Here is a 21,079-nt window from a genome sequence, read left to right as displayed (position 1 = left end):
CGGGACCTCCTTCAATGTTTTAATACTTACACAAGAAAAATGTCCTATAGTAAACAAATTTGGCACTTCAAATTACCATAACAACCCATTAGGTCTAGACTGGAATTAACCAGCCGCCCAAAAAGAAGAGAACCAAAATACACATAAAATATCACATTTATTGTTAACTAAAAAATAATTAATTAAATAAATACATAATGGCTCCCTACAATGTAGACTAAAGGTACCGTCACACTTAGCGACGCTGCAGCGATACCGACAACGATCCGGATCGCTGCAGCGTCGCTGTTTGGTTGCTGGAGAGCTGTCACACAGACAGCTCTCCAGCGACCAACGATGCCGGTAACCAGGGTAAACATCGGGTAACTAAGCGCAGGGCCGCGCTTAGTAACCCGATGTTTACCCTTGTTACCATCCTAAAAGTAAAAAAAAAAAAACACTACATACTTACCTACCGCTGTCTGTCCCCGGCGCTCAGCTTCTCTGCTCTCCTCCTGTACTGGCTGTGAGCACGGCGGCCGGAAAGCAGAGCGGTCACCGCTCTGCTTTCCGGCTGACCGACGCTCACAGCCAGTACAGGAGGAGAGCAGAGCACAGCGCTGGAGGACAGACAGCGTTAGGTAAGTATGTAGTGTTTGTTTTTTTTTACTTTTAGGATGGTAACCAGGGTAAACATCGGGTTACTAAGCGCGGCCCTGCGCTTAGTTACCCGATGTTTACCCTGGTTACCAGTGAAGACATCGCTGAATCGGTGTCACACACGCCGATTCAGCGATGTCTGCGGGGAGTCCAGCGACCAAATAAAGTTCTGGACTTTCTTCCCCGACCAGCGACAGCACAGCAGGGGCCTGATCGCTGCTGCCTGTCACACTGGACGATATCGCTAGCGAGGACGCTGCAATGTCACGGATCGCTAGCGATATCGTCTAGTGTGACGGTACCTTTACACGGACCTGGTGCCTAAAAAAAACACCGCATTGCATAAAGCTATATTACACTTGTAATAAGTCATACAGGGTATTATATATTAGTGTAATAAACCAGTGCCTATGGCATCCTTGAATAATAACATTCCTTGATGTAAACCCTGTATAACAATATTGCACATCAGGTATATATTATATTACCTCTTGCTGAGGAGCCATAAGTACATCAAATGATAGACGGCAGAGTTATGGGTGGTCAAGATGTCCCCTCTCGCCCCGACGCGCATTTCGGAAGAAGCCAAGGGCGAAACGCGCAATATTATTATACACCATATATATGTGTATATATGTGTATACGGTATATTGTTTTTTTAGGCACCAGGTCCGTTTAAGTCTACATTGTAGGGAGCCATTATGTATTTATTTAATTAAATATTTTTTGGGGGTGGTTTACTTGGTCCCCTCTATGGGTATTTTTCTGTTATGATGTATTATGTCTTTTACCATTTTTAATAATTACCAATACATGTGATATTTTAAGTGTATTTAGGTTCTCTTCTTTTGGTCGGCTGGTTAATTCCAGTCTAGACCTATTGAGTTGTAATGTTTTAATACTGAACCATCGTTCTTGGCAGCAATTTGTCCTGTGTAAACCAGATGTGCGCTGCAGAGAACAGTGACAGCCTATGGGCACCGATTGATCCATGACAGATTGCTCTGTGCACATGGGAAGAGAGGTCAGCCTTCCTAAACAGGCCATTAAGTGACCACCGATCTGCAAACATATAGCTGATTGTTTAACGCCGCTAGTTGGCAAGTGTAAAAGCACCCTAAAGGTACCGTCACACTCAGCGACGATGCAGCGATATAGACAACGAGCCGATCGCTGCAGCGTCGTTGTTTAGGTCGCTAGGAGACGTCAAACACAGCAGCTCCAGAACGATGCAGGAGCGATCCAGTGACGTAACGGCGACTCATTTATCGTTCTCGCTGGTTGTTAGCTCCATGTAAAACATTGCTGGCATCGTTGCTTTTGCTGTCAAACATGATGAATCACGCCGACCTGGCGACAAAATAAAGTTCTGGACTTCTAGCTCCGACCAGCGATGTCACAGCGGGATCCAGATCGCTGCTGTGTGTCAAACACAACGAGATCGCTATCCAGGACACTGCAACAACACTGATCGTTGTCGTTCTCGTTGTAAAGTTGCTGAGTGTGAAGGTACCTTTAGAGCCTCGATAAATATGGTGCACGCTCTTCAATTCACTGCTGGGATCTTGGTTTTAGGAGTAAATGCTGTTTCAGTACTTTCAGTGAAGCCCAGTTATCATCCCATCAAAAATTAATGAATGTAACTGTTGCTATTAATTGATTTATAAATGGCACTGGAAGGGTCTTAAGTCTTTAATAAGCTTCAATATTATAAAACATTGCTTTCACTGAAAAAAAAAATATTTTGAGGCATTAAGGCCTTCTGCTAATCCCATTTGAGCCACAATTATAGGAGGAGCAGACTCGCCCCTGACTTTCCCCATTACACACAGTGTAAACATGCTGTGCTGAAGGAAACCTTTGTAGAATTAGCCATTGCTTATTGTTACAGCCTTGTTTGCATGTAAATAGAATTACCAGATCTGCTGATGACAGTAATGAATCGGGGTGGAGGTTTTGACTATTGTCTGAAGACACAGGAGCTGTAATATTTCCCACTAGTAAGGTGTGAACACATTTGGAGTTGTCAGCTGGCCATACATCTAAAGGTACCTTCACATTTAGCGACGCTGCAGCGATCTAGACAACGATGCCGATCGCTGCAGCGTCGCTGTGTAGTCGCTGGAGAGCTGTCACACAGACAGCTCTCCAGCGACCATCGATGCCGAAGTCCACAGGTAACCAGGGTAAATATCGGGTTACTAAGCGCAGGGCCGCGCTTAGTAACCCGATGTTTACCCTGGTTACCAGTGTAAATGTAAAAAAAAAGAAACACTACATACTTACATTCCGGTGTCTGTCGCGTCCCCCGGCATTCTGCTTCCCTGCACTGTGTAAGCGCCAGCCGTAAAGCACAGCGGTGACGTCACCGCTGTGCTCTGCTTTACAGCCGGCTGGCGCTGACAGTGCAGGGAAGCAGAACGCCGGGGGACACGACAGACAACGGAATGTAAGTATGTAGTGTTTGCTTATTTTTACATTTACACTGGTAACCAGGGTAAATATCAGGTTACTAAGCGCGGCCCTGCGCTTAGTAACCCGATGTTTACCCTGGTTACCAGTGAAGACATCGCTGAATCGGCGTCACACACGCCGATTCAGCGATGTCTGGGGGAGATCCAGCGACGAAATAAAGTTCTGGCCTTTCTGCTCCGACCAACGATGTCACAGCAGGATCCAGATCGCTGCTGCGTGTCAAACACAACAATATCGCTATCCAGGACGCTGCAACGTCACGGATCGCTAGCGATATCGTTGTTAAGTTGTTCAGTGTGAAGGTACCTTTAGACAGCTCTCTTCCCTCTCCTTCTCCCAACTGACAGCTCCCTCTCTCCTGACAGCTCTCTCCATCCAGACTCTCCAGTTCACAGGAAAACTCAGCCTGACCAAGTGCGAGTTCTGTATGACAGAGCCACTGCCGGACTGCTATGTCATCAGTTTATCTTCCTATCCAACAAAAGGATCAGTTGTTGAAATTCCAATACCGAATCCTTCTTCCCTCCCCACCCGACATCATCTATTGGGGGTAGAGTTGTAAGGTCCCAAATACATTGAATGATTAGGAATTCTTGACCTTGGCAATCACTCTTATTACATATGTTCCAAAACTGATAGTATGATATATCAGTCCCTCTTAGAATCATGGAATGATAGACCTCCAGGTTCATCATGCCTAACCCCCTGCTCAATGCAGGATTCACTAAACCATCTCAGACACATGTCTGTCCAGCCTCTTCCATTGAAGGAGAACTCACACCTTCTTGTGGCAGCCTGTTCCACTCATTGATCACCCTCACTGAACAAAGTTTTTTTGTAATATCTAATCAAATCTGTATCTTGTTCCTTTCAGTTTCTTGTGGATATTACAGATTTATACGTAGGACCGGTGGTAAGTCTACAGGATCATCTTTAGATATGATGCACAAATAGTTGAGTTGACTTCTGCTTTATCTGCAGCCACAGTCCACTCATGACATAATTGAAGTTTTCCGTACGTCCAAAGATTTCAAGTGTTTAGAAGAGTTTCTAATGATTGCTTGCGAAATTAGCCTTTTCCCGATTTGCCTCTTTATCCAGCGAGATGTTGAACGTTGGATTGATTGTGCAGATGTGCCTAGTTTTAGATTACACCACAGCAATTCGTGAACCTCACGTCCTTCCAGTTCCAATTATATGAAACAATTTACAAACTAAGATCGATCTCGATCTACTTGCCCATAGAGCCATGTCGGAAAGATAAGCGGATACCAGACACCTCAAATGCCATATATCAGGGGCTACAAAAATATAGACAGGAAAAAAATACTAAGTACTTCAACCTTGATGTCCCTAACAGACAGGTTCTTGGCAAATCTCTTATATGTCATCCATAATATTCCTACCGCTGGATTAATTTTCTTTTTTGTAGTATTTTCATTTATTTATTCTTTTTCTGATAATTTTGATTCAAAGGGTTACTTAGGCTCTTACAGTATTCTGTTTTCTCATGGATATAGTCATAAAATCTACAGGCACAGAATTTTAGATCCATTTCAATTAACAATTTGGAGAATCTACCTGTTTGGGTATGTGTGAACTCCTTTTCCATGATAGTTGTCATTTAGCCATCGATTTGCCAGTGCTTGCTGGATGTTTGGTCTTTTTAATGGATCGGGTTCCAGCAGGGACCGAAGGAAATTAACAGCAGCTGAAAAACAAAAAATTATGTTACACGAGCTACTCCAGAAATATAACCTCTACTTCCTAATTGAATGATCCTACAGATTATTTTCTATTTACTAAAGAAACTTTAATAAGACATACGGTAATTAGGAGGGTATTCTCCATCATTCAAAGAAACTAGCCATTCCAAAGATCTTTTAAAATGTATTTAAAGGAGTTGTCTCATCTGAACAATTCCTTTTTCCGTGTGCCCTATTAGATCAGAGATGTGGTACTTAACTCAGGACAAAAAGTAGAACCGTTCCACTGACAATTTACATCGGCTGCTTTTCATTTAAAGGTGACAAGTCATCAGCTCAAAAGTTGTCAGTTTTTCCTTTTAATTAATTCTTTCGGCTCCACTGAGTATTGCCCTTTTTGTCTTTTTTAAATCTGACGTATGGTTATAGAGTTATGGGCATTTATATTTAGTGCCCATTTTTATGGAGGTGCTTATTTGGCAAGTGTGGAAAGCAGCCTAAAGACACGCCCAAAGAGAATCATGTGAGCCACGCCCCCTTAGTAAAGACCATAACAATTAGCACGAAATATAAAAGCCCATATCTCTGTACACGTAGGGCAAATTAAAAAAAAAAAAAAAGGATTTGTTTAGGGGATCAGACTGTAAAATAAGAGCAAAAACTGGCCACTTTTGACCTGATGACAATTCCCCTTTAAATGGCTAGATGTAAAGGTACATTTTTCCTGTAGTTGACAATGCAGTGAAAATGAACAGTTGACAGATGCCGGACTGTAGCAATCAGCTAATCACCACCACCTCATCTCTAATAATAAGAGCTGTCTGGAATGAGACACCCCCTTTAACATGCAAAACATGGTTTTAATTTTTGATCTACAAAGGCTTATTCCAAAGTGTTGAATAAAATAAGTGAATTACCGTAATTCCTTTTTCCTCATTTTTGGCTATGCAGCATGAATTACAAAACCGAATGGCATAACATTCTGAAACTTTCTATACATGCAGAGAGAGTGTTAATTTGAAAATCCACCCCAAAGTCTTGGCTCGATACCTAGCAGCTTTACAGAATAGGCACTGCAGGCATTTTTACCCAACATACCCGATTTCATACAGACTATTTTTTTCCCTTCTTGCAGTTATGGAAAAATGTTATAGCGATTGGCCTGGAAAGCCATCTTTAGCCACAGAAAGTGAGAAGCGACTTGTAAGGGCTTCGCGGTGCTATGAGTCGCCTCGGAGATTCGGTGACTACTTACCAGAGGAGAGGTTTGAGGGCAATGGATTCATGGCTTTGTCTACCATCTTCTGATACAAAGCCCGCAAGCTAAATGGTTCCACGGTGAATGGCAGCGTGCCCGTCAGCATGGCGTACATGTTAACTCCACTTGAAAAACAAAAACGGTGCAAGACCGGTGAGTACTGGGTAGAGAGGTAAACTATATACGCATCATTTATGAGTCAACTTTGGCACTGATACTAAAATGGCAGAAACGGTTTGAAATAAATGCTAATATGTAATTATAACTTTGGCGTCGGTGCACAAAAAAAAAATTATCTCAATACTGAATGCATAAGAAAATGGTCACACATACAGTAGGTTAGCATCAGAGCTGTATACTAAAAACTGTATTAATAGTGACAGACAACAAAGTATGTTGTCTTATCCTGCACTCCTACTCAATTTCATCTTTTACCCACTTCTTTATAACATCCATGTTATAGGTTATCAAAAAGGTAAATGAACAAAAGAAGGAAGAGTAACTGTCGGACCAGACTACATAGCATTTGTTTGTAGTCTGTTGCCATAGAGACATGTAGGTCTGATAGGAGCTATAAACTTAAAATGGGAGTTTCTTGGTATAGGATGAATTAATAGAATGTGTGAATGTTATTAAGGTGTATTCACGGCAAGATGTCCAAGCTTTATGGTTAAAATTGGCCACACATTTTTAAATGATGGCAAAGTATAATGTTGAAGGGGTTGTCCAGAGAAAACAAGTACGGTAATCATCTTTCGACAGGATAGGTGATAACTTGTTGATCGGTGGGAGTCCGACCGACAACAGTCACAGTTCAACCAGTCCCCCGTTTGGTGGCCATGTGTGCCTCTGTTTTATATGTTCTCTCCTCAAACAGCAAACCACAAAAAACAAAGCAGACATTTTGTGTTATTGCTTGTTGTCATTCCTGGGGCAGCTGGAGCTGGAGGGCTGGTAACTCATTAACATCATCCAGCTTTGCATGCAGTATTGGAAAGCTAACTTCTGGTGAAGGTCATCAATACCAGAAAAAGGTCAACCACACCAGCAAAGGTCTGTTTATCTACATTCCAATGTATGTGTTAAGAGGGGAGTCAGAAATGGTAATGTTCTATGGCAGGTCTCCTTATCATGTCTAAGGGGCAGCAAAGTACCATTTAAGGTATGCAAAGACTTTGTACCAACTATAGTTGCTACAGAAATCCAAAACCAATCAACACAAAAAAAAACAAAAAAACATTTCATCGGAAGAATCGAGTTGTATTCCAAACTTTGCATAATAATAATAATAATAATAATAATAATAATAATAATAAAAACATTAAAAAAATAAAATAAAAAATACCTACATTGACCAGACATCCACCTTGGGTCCGTATTTCTTCCTTGCCAAGAGTTCTGGAGCAGCATAGGCAGGACTTCCACACTGTGTACTGAATGGGTCTGTGTAGCCCAGGATCCCAGCACAGTTGCTCAATCCAAAATCTACAATGACACATATACAAATAAACAGGGGTAAAGATGGAAGCGAATTTTAAACCGATGTCTATTTTTTTCCATCCATAGTATATAACTATAAAGTTGAGGATGACATTAGCTGTAGCTCTAATTTATCCTTGAATTCTCAATACCTTTGATATCCCAAATTTATTTGGTCAAAATATTGCAAGATGTTCCAAAAATTCTTAATTTTTCATATTTTTTCCTACAATAATCGGTTACTTGAATGTGATTGTATACAATGTGCATTTTCCAGTGGTGCCCTCCAAAAGCCAATTTATGGAGGTTTTTTTTTTTGCAGCAAAGCAAGAGGAACTTCAAAAAAAAAAATATCCAAAAAGTTGTATTTTTGGCCACTTTATTCTTGAAATTTGTCTTCCTTTTACAATAGAATTGCTTGAAATCTGGTTATTGGCGGAATGCCAGATGTTCAGTGGCGTAACTTGAAGATCATGGGCCCCCATTCAAAAGCTCCATTGGGGCCCCCAATTTTTTTGATAGTATCGGTCTTTTCATAAAGGCCAAAGGGACTTTTTAGGCCCCTTAAGCTCCATGTCCCGGGTGCAATTGCAGCCCCCCGCACCTATTGTAGTTACGTCTCCAGATTATGGAACTCATGTCAAGAGCTGGATTATGGGACATTCTGGATAATTAGAGTCTGGAGAAATTGACTTTTACTATAAAATGGATTTCTGAAGCTCTTTTCATTTGGAACGATTCAACAATTTCAGGAAAAAAAATGATCCCAAGTAATAATGTGTCAGCCGCATCCTTCATTCGGCAAATTAATCACGGGGTGCAGGCAGCATACTGCAGTCAGCAGAGAAGTTTGGCAGGACGGGGAGGAAGAGGAAAACAATAGGAACAGAGGCTCCATTGAGGCAACCTGCAATCTCTGCTTGGACAGATCAAGAGTAAACGAAGGAATACAAAGTTAATGGGAGACTCATTAAAAAACAATGTACGTACCGATGAGCTTGATGTCGTTGTTCTCGTCTAGTAACAAATTTTCAATCTTCAAGTCTCTGCAGGGAAAAACAACAATTTGTGAGTGTCCAGAGTCCTGGGAATCAGGGATCATGCAGGGGTTAATGTCAGTCATTATTATCAAGGCAGAAATTGTTCTCTGGGTCAAGGGAGAGATAGTTGGCCATCATCACGGCAGCCAGTCAGGATAATGCGAGATCACTGGATTGTCTGCTTTGGATCAGATCAGCAAGTGTTCTATTCCTCTGCAGCGCCACCACAGGAGAAATGAAGCATTACACGGTGCCCATTAAAATCAATAGAACAATTCACGTATTGCTGGTTCCTCCAAAAAGAAAGATTTTTGGATGTTCCAAATTGAGAATCCATCGTAATTAATTTGAGCATTCCCTTTTAGAAGGACAACCTGCCTAGAATGACGTAGCAGAGTCTAGAAATACTGGATGGGGAAGCAGTGACAGTTTTTCTAAAAAAAAAAAAAAAAATCACTATAATTAAGAAATGTCTGAATAATGTTTTGAAACTTTTCGCCAATTTTTTATTTTTTTTTGTCAATGGATTGTTGCTGGATCCATTCTAACAACTGATCACTACTGGACATGTGAACATAGCCTGGACTCCATTGTGACACATGGCCCCATCTATTAGGACAAGCGCTGATTCGTCTAGCTCTGGATACAGTATAAATTCTTAGCCGTCACAGTATAGTTCTCGGAATATAAAAGATAATGCAACCATTCACTGTCAGCAAGCAGAGGTATTAAAATGCGTGAGAAATTGAAGCACGAAGTATCTGCCATCTTTCCACTATTTTGCTGCATGGACATGGCTACCTTGGGATCAAGCGTTTTCACTGTCTCTCGGCAGAGACAGTTTTATAGTAAAACTATAAATTGCCTAATTGCAAATTCTTGTACCCAGGAAATGGAATAAATATAAAAGTAAATCCATAAATACGAGGAAAGGGAGAAAAAAAAAAGTGCAATCTTGATGGTGTATGAATAAAAGATGGTTTTGTAGAGCGAGGAGCCACAGGGGCACGTAAGCCCTGTACACGTGATGATCTGCAGCCCACAGGCAGCATCACAAGTAATAGGAACTGACAAATGCATTCTATTCTGCGCAATTACTGTCTGATTGCAGAAGCTTCTCCTCTGCAGCACAAGCGGCCGACGAGCGCTGTTCACTTTCAGTGACGGTGGGCAGCAATACAAGACTTTATTCTAGGGCATGAATGTGAAAGTGCCCCCTTAGATTACTAATGTCTGGACAGCATAGCAAAAATTTTAAAAAAATTAATAAATAAATTACCTCTTCCCTAAAATTCTTGATCCCTCACATCAGAGTGTTTAACCTTGAATCAACTATGTTGAAGGGTTTATGGGGCCAGATGAAACTGGGGTTCTCTTCTCAGGATACACCCTTAGCTTCCCCTAAAACAATGAGTTTTATCATCAGGAAATGAACTATTTAAATCAAGTTTTTGTGTTAAATGAATTTTTGTTGTTTTTTGTTTCCATATCGCAATTTTTATTAAACTGGAGAGCTTGCAATTTTCACACCGACCACTGGGGCTTTCTTTAAACTATAACTTCCTGTTGTATCAGGAAATTCACATGTATATTAACAGCAGTGAACAGCGTCTGACCCTATCTGTTCTACTGAAGCATCTAATGAGCGTGTGAAAATACCATTGTGAATGGAGGGAGAGCCATCAGTTTTGACATTGGCTATTGTGATTGGTGGATCCTATGTTATTAGCTGTGCGTAGAGGTGTTATCCTTCATTATAACCCTGCCTTTCATAAGGAAACTGCTGGAAACTATTTTAGACTGATAGTTCCTGTACTTTCATAATCAGTCTGACGGGCCAGTGCAAGGATTGCAAGATGACTCATTTTGTTTTTTAGTATGAAAAAGAAAATATTGCCAAGAATGTTTAAAAAAGGGCATATAATATAAAAAAAATTGATTTAAACAAGAGCTCATTTTCTGATGACATATTCCTTTTAAAGAAGCACTTTCCCCAAAGTTTTTATCCTCTTAATATATTGTAGTCACCATATTATATAGCACTGTGTACTTACAATTGTTCATTTTGCCTTTCTACCCAGAAAATTCTCTTGTCCCAGATAAGTCTCTTGTCCCTGCATTTATCATTCCCCTCTTCAACTTCTGAGCCAGCTACTCTGCTCCTCCCCATGCTATAGACTTTTGCAGTGACCCATGACTCACGCAGGGAAAATTGACCTCCTGTTTCTACATAGAGCTTAGAAGGATTCAGCTCGTCAGTTCTTAATCATCTTGATCATTGGAAAAAAAGAAGAATTAGCTGGGTAGAAAGGCAAAATTAGCAATTGTAAGTGCACAGTGCTATGTAATATTAAGATTGCAATATATTAAAAGGAAAAAAAAACGTTGATGGGAGGAGGAATGCTTTTTAAACACACACGTTTGATATGATTTTTCACAAAAGGACGACTGAAGGAGGTGCATTTACTGGCAGTTCTTATTTTAGAGAGTTAAGCTATTTGGTAAAATAGAAAGCGGGTCAGCAAATTGCGGTCCATGAACGTTCCTTTCTACGGCTCCTTTTGAATTCAGAGAGTCGTTGAGAAGGAGCGCCGCATTTCCTGTCCCCCCAGAATATAATGTCACAAAACCCTGTCTGCGTCACCTATTTATAACTTCTATCCTCCACACAAAGGAGCCAGGTAAATCCTTGTCTTGTCATGACTGCTCTCCCATTGTATTTATATCCCTCCTGTCTTTCATATATTTCTTCCAGCAGAAAATTTATGAATAATGGAAACTTCACACAAAGTTGTGATCTTTCTGCTAACAATACGGGTGACTCATTCATTCAGAGAATTCTACACGGTGGAGCCAGCAAACATTTCCGACAACTGAAATTGTCCTGTGCCATGTTTAATAGTGCTGTCGTAAATAAATGGCCTGTTTTCTGGATGTAATCTCCTTTTATCATGGTAAATGATGGCATAAACAAGAGCAATTATCTTCCTTTGTGTCCAGCTATAAATAGAGCTGAGGTTTAATGGAGAGTAAAGCTGTCAATCCACCAGCAGTCATCACGTAAATCTTCTGACCTTCATGTCCTAACTACTAATACTGTTAATGGAGACGTTCTGACCTGTAATGAACAGAACTGCAAAGCTATGGCTACCATGTAATAATGTAATCTACAGTCAAAGGCACCAATCAACTTCATATTTAGGTCAAAGACTCCTACACACATCAGATTTTAGTTGATGGCAGTAAATGATTTCAACGTAACGAGTGAACACTGGTAATGCCAATGAATGCATAAACATTTAGTCACTCAACCTGACCAAACATGCTTAATTATACCAGACAACAAACTAATTATCTTTCTGGGTTTATTGTTTCAAAGAAAGATCGATCTTCCTTTGAACTAGAGATCTTTCGTCTTCCTTTCGGACAAAAAAAAAAAAATCAAACACAGCCGACTTCATTTCAAACTATGACTGTCTTATTAATTGGCTAAAATTATCGCTTGTTCTTAGGTTTTTACCCGATGAACGGTCATTTGGTTAAAATTGTTCATTTTTATCAAGTTTAAACTTAAGTGTTTCTGGTCCTTAAGACTGGCCCACTGGAGAAGCAGAGTATCCACTGGTAGGCCACAAATCTCCAGCAGAAGGCAATGCCATTTTGAGGTGACTTTAGAATAAATTACTTGGTACAAGTGTCTATTACTATGGAGAGTGGGAATAATTTCCTATAAAACTATAGTGTTAGTATCGCCAAGTCCTAAATTCAGAGATTTCTTTTCCCCTGAAACAGTGGCACATCCGTCCATGGTGTTTGGGATGGAACAGATTAAAAAAAAAAAAATACAGCTATTTTTCAAATCCTGTACAGCCCCTTTAAATCTAAAATAACCAAGACAGTTTTGTTTCTAGGAAAACAGAGATCTGACAATATCACCCTTGGTATGTTGTCTATCTTACTGTATATGACTATCATTTTCTAGACCACAGAAAAATCTGCACCCAATAAGCCTTCCTGGCACATTCTGGATACTTTGCATGTGCCTTCAGAGCTTGATTTTTTAGCGTTAATACATCAGATTACTACAAGACAGGTAGAATTTTCATTGATGTTCTATGATACATATAGCCATGCTACTTTCATTAACATTTTTGAAATTAAAATATTTCATAAAATTATCCTATCAGGTTGCCTTTGAGTAAGGTCATACATAACATAAAAATCTGGGGTTGTGGACTTCGCAGCAAAGATTTGAATCGGACCACATTGCAGGAACCCATTGGGGTTGACAATGGCCATTTCTTCTGTCTAACCGCTTAGATGCCTTGGCGGCTGTCTACCATGACATCTAAGGAGTTAAGCTGGTACAATCAGACCTAACTCCATTGGTTGCATTCTGTGAAAAAGAGCTGGCTCTGGCTAGGTATTGAGTGGGCTCAGCTAGTGGTCCTTCCATCTTCTGCCATACATAAACAGTGGATGTTGGTGGGTGCCAGACAGAGGGTAGGGTTGTTCAAAAACCTAACAACTAGTTTTTGAGCACCATAGCAGCTGCATGATCTGCCACCATTGGTGGTACAACACTGCCTTTATGTGATTTAATTAACATGATAAATGAGAGAAGCCATTTTAAATTCATAGAAACACAGATAATAAATGGGAAATGTTTAAGAACATCCTAAATAGGCAGTGTAAGCGGTTTATACCTTGTGGGAATAAAAGGACTAGAAATAGGAAAAACCCAATGTGGCTAAACAAAGAAGTAAGACAGGCAATTAACAGTAAAAAGAAAGCATTTGCACTACTAAAGCAGGATGGCACCATTGAAGCTCTAAAAAACTATAGGGAGAAAAATACTTTATCTAAAAAACTAATTAAAGCTGCCAAAAAGGAAACAGAGAAGCACATTGCTAAGGAGAGTAAAACTAATCCCAAACTGTTCTTCAACTATATCAATAGTAAAAGAATAAAAACTGAAAATGTAGGCCCCTTAAAAAATAGTGAGGAAAGAATGGTTGTAGATGACGAGGAAAAAGCTAACATATTAAACACCTTCTTCTCCACGGTATTCACGGTGGAAAATGAAATGCTAGGTGAAATCCCAAGAAACAATGAAAACCCTATATTAAGGGTCAACAATCTAACCCAAGAAGAGGTGCGAAACCGGCTAAATAAGATTAAAATAGATAAATCTCCGGGTCCGGATGGCATACACCCACGAGTACTAAGAGAACTAAGTAATGTAATAGATAAACCATTATTTCTTATTTTTAGGGACTCTATAGCGACAGGGTCTGTTCCGCAGGACTGGCGCATAGCAAATGTGGTGCCAATATTCAAAAAGGGCTCTAAAAGTGAACCTGGAAATTATAGGCCAGTAAGTCTAACCTCTATTGTTGGTAAAATATTTGAAGGGTTTCTGAGGGATGTTATTCTGGATTATCTCAATGAGAATAACTGTTTAACTCCATATCAGCATGGGTTTATGAGAAATCGCTCCTGTCAAACCAATCTAATCAGTTTTTATGAAGAGGTAAGCTATAGGCTGGACCACGGTGAGTCATTGGACGTGGTATATCTCGATTTTTCCAAAGCGTTTGATACCGTGCCGCACAAGAGGTTGGTACACAAAATGAGAATGCTTGGTCTGGGGGAAAATGTGTGTAAATGGGTTAGTAACTGGCTTAGTGATAGAAAGCAGAGGGTGGTTATAAATGGTATAGTCTCTAACTGGGTCGCTGTGACCAGTGGGGTACCGCAGGGGTCAGTATTGGGACCTGTTCTCTTCAACATATTCATTAATGATCTGGTAGAAGGTTTACACAGTAAAATATCGATATTTGCAGATGATACAAAACTATGTAAAGCAGTTAATACAAGAGAAGATAGTATTCTGCTACAGATGGATCTGGATAAGTTGGAAACTTGGGCTGAAAGGTGGCAGATGAGGTTTAACAATGATAAATGTAAGGTTATACACATGGGAAGAAGGAATCAATATCACCATTACACACTGAACGGGAAACCACTGGGTAAATCTGACAGGGAGAAGGACTTGGGGATCCTAGTTAATGATAAACTTACCTGGAGCAGCCAGTGCCAGGCAGCAGCTGCCAAGGCAAACAGGATCATGGGGTGCATTAAAAGAGGTCTGGATACACATGATGAGAGCATTATACTGCCTCTGTACAAATCCCTAGTTAGACCGCACATGGAGTACTGTGTCCAGTTTTGGGCACCGGTGCTCAGGAAGGATATAATGGAACTAGAGAGAGTACAAAGGAGGGCAACAAAATTAATAAAGGGGATGGGAGAACTACAATACCCAGATAGATTAGCGAAATTAGGATTATTTAGTCTAGAAAAAAGACGACTGAGGGGCGATCTAATAACCATGTATAAGTATATAAGGGGACAATACAAATATCTCGCTGGGGATCTGTTTATACCAAGGAAGGTGACGGGCACAAGGGGGCATTCTTTGCGTCTGGAGGAGAGAAGGTTTTTCCACCAACATAGAAGAGGATTCTTTACTGTTAGGGCAGTGAGAATCTGGAATTGCTTGCCTGAGGAGGTGGTGATGGCGAACTCAGTCGAGGGGTTCAAGAGAGGCCTGGATGTCTTCCTGGAGCAGAACAATATTGTATCATACAATTATTAGGTTCTGTAGAAGGACGTAGATCTGGGTATTTATTATGATGGAATATAGGCTGAACTGGATGGACAAATGTCTTTTTTCGGCCTTACTAACTATGTTACTATGTTACTATGTAAACCTAGACTGATATGTGCTAAAGGCCTATAATGGTAAAGCCATACAATGGTACACAAACTGGCTAAACCTACAATATGCCAACATTAACTGTTTAATCTCCAACCTCAGTTACTTTACTGTTGGGAACAAAAATACAACATGGATGACATCAAACTTGTATTCACCTGTGAACAACTCCAGCGCGATGCAGATGTTCAACAGCTTGAATCAGCTGCCGGATGTATTTTCTTGCCTCATGCTCTTCCAGTCTTTTTTGCTCATAAATTTTATGCATGAGGTTTCCTCCACAACAAAGCTCCATAACCAAATAATAACTGTTCTCCGTCTCCAGAATGTCGAGTAGCTGCGTAATGTTGGGGTGACGAATCATTTGTTGAATCTGACCTTCTCGACGCAAATTCTTGGTAACATAAGTGTCCTTCTTGGCTTTCTTCTTATCAATAACTTTCACGGCCACCTGGACAATAAAAAGATAAGTTTATTAATGGTGGCAGTTACACATTTCAAAAACTCAAAAAAGTTCTACAACCAAGACTTATTTGTTAGTGTCTACAACCACAATGATCTTGTGATTTAGAGAGGTCTCTTTAAATTTTTGGGCCTGTTTGGTGCACATTCAGGTATTAGAGCATTACATTATTTTCAAACTGTTTATGGCTAGGGTGTAGAAGAGCTGAAAAGAACAGCTGTCATTCTGGAAGTTCCAACAAGTCCACTGAAAGTAGTGAATGGTCTACTGACTTCATGCGGATGTCCAATGTGGGGAAGCAAGGACGGAGCAGGTTGTCAATAATGGTTGTTCTTGAGCACTTACGAGAAGCAAAGAGGTTGTTCAAACAAGCTAGATTATGAACAAATTATAGGCACGTTATTTTTAGCTTCTTAAACCAGATCATTAAGAACACAGTTTATGTCAAAACTACAAAGATATCCAGTTGTTGCTTTAATGGTTTATTCTGAGCTTCTGTTTCATCTGCAGGTAGAAAATCCCCAGAGATGTTAAGTTTGCTACCAACGTTTTTTTCCTAAGATGCAATTACAAGGCAACTTCTTTTTTATTCTTTACTGGAGCACTTAAAAGGACTGAAATGCTCAGGGATGCAAGCGTGAAGCCTGTGAGTAAAAATATTTAAAGCCTATCTATCATCAGTCAAGTAAAATGGGGTAATGACAAGACAAAGAGAGGGGGGAGGGGAGAGAAAGAAAGAATAAGAAAGACAGAGAGAAAAGAAACCTTAGCTTCTCTCGATTGGATATGGAATTTTGTAGCCATATCTTTATTCTTAAGAAATATTCTCTTCCTACATTTGCTACATTATATTATATGGTTGGCAAAGTACCTACATCACATCCCATAATGTATTGTGCCACCACGTGTAGGGCAAACTACTGCTATGATCACAGTGGCTCTCATAAAATAAATATTCGCTCCATTGAAGAAAGCACTGGATCTTATCCAGGGTTCTAAAAATGTGATACGGCAGGAAAGACAACCTAAAAGACAGGTAGGTTGCTCCATTGCTGTTCAGGTCAGGTTCTGGTCAAAACACAGTCCATTAAAATAATCGTGAAATATTCCATCAAATATCAGATTATGAAAATATTGGTGAAGTTACAGTACATTTTCACTATATAGCGACACACTAAGTGCAGTCACTCCATAGATACTGTAAGAACAATTTGTGGCACCATGTAGGTTCCATGCACACAGATTTGAACATGAGCCATTGGGTTCTTGCAGAGATTACAGCTGATTGTTAGAGTTCATCTCTGGGTTTCTCCAGAGATTACAGCTTATTGCTGGAGGATCTCTCTGGGTTCCTCCAGAGATTACAGCTTATTGCTGGAGGATCTCTCTGGGTAACTCCAGAGACTACAGCTAGTTGCTGGAAATCATCTCTGGGGTACTCCAGATATTAGCTTATTGCTGGAGGATATCTCTGGTTTCTTCCAGAGATTAGAGCTTATTGCTGGAGGATATCTCTGGGTTCCTCCAGAGATTAGAGCTTATTGCTGAAGGATATCTCTGGGTTCCTCCAGAAATTACAGCTAGTTGCTGGAAATCATCTCTGGGGTACTCCAGAGATTACAGCTTATTGTTAGTGGATATCTCTGGGTTCTTCCAGAGATTACAGCTAGTTGCTAGAAGTCATCTCTGGGGTACTCCAGAAGTTACAGTAGATTGCTGGAAGTCCTGAGATAGGATCACTCCAATCACTTTATCGCCAGTGGATCCTAAGAAAAAGCACATCTATTGCATGTTGACTAGCTAGGATCATTCACATGAGGTTGAAGTCAGTCAAACACCCTGATATTACGAGAAATGGACAACTATCTGATGTGTATGGGGTAGAGTTGAGTGAAAAGATTCGCAGGACCATAGAACTTCAAACCTCTTACTACCTGCAGCAGCTGCGGTGTTTTTTCTGCTTAGTAGGCCTACGCAATTTCTTGTATTCATCGCGCCATAACGTAATAACATCACGGGGTCAACTAATCAGAAGAGGTGCAAGCAGTCGGAAGTTCCCAGTTCTCTGATCCGGCAGCAATGGACTACCAATGTGGCCACTGCACCAGTGTCCTGCAGATCTTTTTTGCCCAACTCTGGTGTTGAGACATCCTGATCCTTTCGTTTTCACGGGACATAAAAATCTCTGCCAGGAGGTGAAGGGCGATGGCTTTCTCCCTTCTCTCCACTGATAGCACAAGAACGCCCGGTCAAGAGGAGATAGGCCACTGACAAACGTCGAGTGGTGATTTCTTCCCTCTTCCCACTAAAAACACCGTTTGGCCAAATTCTTGTGTATGGCGATAGGCCATGTTTAGGTCAAAATTGCTGTAAAAACAATTGAGATTTTTTATTCTGGAGAATTTGTTGCTCAGATGTAAAAATCATGCAGCAGAAAGCGGCCCTTAATTTAATAAAAATTCTTATTATTTGCAAATATTATTTCACCGCCTTTTGTGTGCTGGGGCATATTGATCTTGTGACTGACCGTGACATTTGACTGACAGAATTATTTACTTTGTGTGTCTCATAAAAAACGATAATGATGTTCTGCTCCCCTCGCCTTCTGTGCTCCATTTGAGTCCAAAGACATTAGAGACCACCAGCGATACATAAAATGCTGATTGTTTTAATTAACAATACGGCAGCAGCAGGTGATAATATTAATTTATCGCAGAAGCAATAATGGCAAATTACACGGGGCTCCCATAAATCAGCAAGTCCTCCACATCCTCCAAGGCGTCATGCGGGTTTTATTAATAATTTAGTGTTTGTGTTAAATGAACTGAGTTGGTCAAAAGATATGAATCCAGCAGAGTTATTACTTCACTGTGAACAGATTTTTAATAATTTATCTGTATTTGCTTTTAGCCTCTCAATGACCCTCGATGCGAATGTTCGGAAAGTGAGAGTGCAAATTCTGGGAAGACGCGTTAAAATGCCGCAAATGAAACATAATTGCCATTAGTAGAATCATCACCTAATAACGGGTGAGAATAGGATCTTCTGCTGAATATGTTTTACCCCTGAACCCATAAACAGTGTCCACCCATTTTATAAGTATATTAGAGGCGGAGGAAATAGGGGGCCGGGAGGTACACAAACCTAAATTGTGATGCCCTGGTCTGCAGATTATTATCACTTTATCAGATTTTATCATTTTACAATTTACAGCCTAATAGCCTTATCATAGTCCAGAGCTGCATTCATAATTCTGCTAGCTGGTATTAAGAACAATCAAGTAGGCCTGTTGACAGACACATCATTAACAGCTCAGCTGAGCCTCCATGATTATTTCTAAAATTACCAGTGGGTATAGCTATGGAGCCTGCAGGGAGTTTTAGTAGATTTCAGCTTTGATGCCTGGAGAGTAGTGAATGCAGCTCTAGAGTATAATACAGGATGTAGCTAAGGATCAGTGCAAAAACATAATGCAATGTATGTACACTGTGACTGCACCAGCAGAATAGTGAGTGCAGCTCTGACGGATAATACATGAGGTAACTCAGGATCAGTACAGGATCAGTAATGTAATGTATGTATACATTGACTGCACCAGCAGAATAGTGAGTGCAGCTCTGGGGTATAATACAGGATGTAACTCAGGATCAGTACAGGATTGGTAATCTATGTACACAGTGACTGCACCAGCAGAATAGCGAGCGCAGCTCTGGAGTATAATACAAGATGTAACTCAGGATCAGTAATGTAATGTATGTACACAGTGACTGCACCAGCAGAATAGTGAGTGCAGCTCTGGGGTATAATACAGGATGTAACTCAAGATCAGTAATGTAATGTATGTACACAGTGACTGCGCCAGCAGAATAGTGAGTGGAGCTCTGGAGTATAATACAGGATGTAACTCAAGATCAGTAATGTAATGTATGTACACAGTGACTGCACCAGCAGAATAGTGAGTGCAGCTCTGGGGTATATTACAGGATGTAACTCAGGATCAGTAATGTAATGTATGTACATAGTGACTGCACCAGCAGAATAGTGAGTACAGCTCTGGGGTATAATACAGGATGTAACTCCGGATCAGTAATGTAATGTATGTACACAGTGACTGCACCAGCAGAATAGTGAGTGCAGCTCTGGAGTATAATACAGGATGTAACTCAGGATCAGTAATGTAATGTATGTACACAGTGACTGCACCAGCAGAATAGTGAGTGTAGCTCTGGAGTATAATACAGGATGTAACTCAGGATCAGTAATGTATGTACACAGTGACTGCGCCAGCAGAATAGTGAGTGGAGCTCTGGAGTATAATACAGGATGTAACTCAAGATCAGTAATGTAATGTATGTACACAGTGACTGCGCCAGCAGAATAGTGAGTGCAGCTCTGAAGTATAATACAGGATGTAACTCAGGATCAGTAATGTAATGTATGTACACAGTGACTGCGCCAGCAGAATAGTGAGTGCAGCTCTGAAGTATAATACAGGATGTAACTCAGGATCAGTAATGTAATGCATGTACACAGTGACTGCACCAGCAGAATAGTGAGTGCAGATCTGGAGTATAATACAGGATGTAACTCAGGATCAGTAATGTATGTACACAGTGACTGCAACAGCAGAATAGTGAGTGCAGCTCTGAAGTATAATACAGGAGGTAACTCAGGATCAGTAATGTAATGTATGTACACAGTGACTGCAACAGCAGAATAGTGAGTGCAGCTCTGAAGAATAATACAATAACTCAGGATCAGCACATAATAAGTAATTTACGGTATGTGCACAGTGACTGCACCAGCAGAATATATAAGTGCAGCAGTGGAGTGCAATTTAGGATTAGGAAAAGATACATTACAAAATATTTTTATTCTAATTCATACAAATTGCTCTTCATATACACGAAAGCAATCTTAGTAAACGGTCAAAAACTGTTTAAAAAAAGATTTATTAAGATTAATTAACTTTTAAACCTCCCAAGAAAGTCACAATACAAAAGTTATCGCATACAGTATATGTTCCTGGAAAGAGAGAACATTCTCAAATTACTGTGTTCTGGCTTTGAACCTGAGCAGGATAGATGAGTGGAATAAGTTATCATGTGTATCACACATAATTCACGCTGTTAAACAGGTTTCAAAATAGCTACAGGCCTCATTTTTGGATACCAAGTTCAAACAAGATCAGGGTCCAAATCAAGGTTAAGATTTGTATTACAGAGGCAAGTTTAAAGG

The 21,079-nt window shown here is 40.3% G+C and overlaps 1 protein-coding gene across 1 annotated transcript in view; it reads right to left on the bottom strand.

The window, feature by feature from the left end:
* The window catches only part of HUNK (hormonally up-regulated Neu-associated kinase), an 88,115-nt gene that overhangs the window by 12,815 nt on the left and 54,221 nt on the right, over window positions 1-21,079 (bottom strand). The window contains exons 3-7 of the mRNA XM_069760842.1: window positions 15,537-15,829; window positions 8,548-8,603; window positions 7,428-7,563; window positions 6,076-6,203; window positions 4,696-4,825 (exon numbers count right to left, since the gene is read on the bottom strand). Coding sequence (XP_069616943.1) covers window positions 4,696-4,825; window positions 6,076-6,203; window positions 7,428-7,563; window positions 8,548-8,603; window positions 15,537-15,829 — 743 coding nt within the window. The remainder of the gene's footprint in view (window positions 1-4,695; window positions 4,826-6,075; window positions 6,204-7,427; window positions 7,564-8,547; window positions 8,604-15,536; window positions 15,830-21,079) is intronic.

The sequence above is a fragment of the Ranitomeya imitator genome, chromosome 3 (assembly GCF_032444005.1).
Source record: "Ranitomeya imitator isolate aRanImi1 chromosome 3, aRanImi1.pri, whole genome shotgun sequence".
In the NCBI taxonomy this organism is placed as follows: domain Eukaryota; kingdom Metazoa; phylum Chordata; class Amphibia; order Anura; family Dendrobatidae; genus Ranitomeya; species Ranitomeya imitator.
This window is presented reverse-complemented; position numbering and strand designations above follow the sequence as displayed.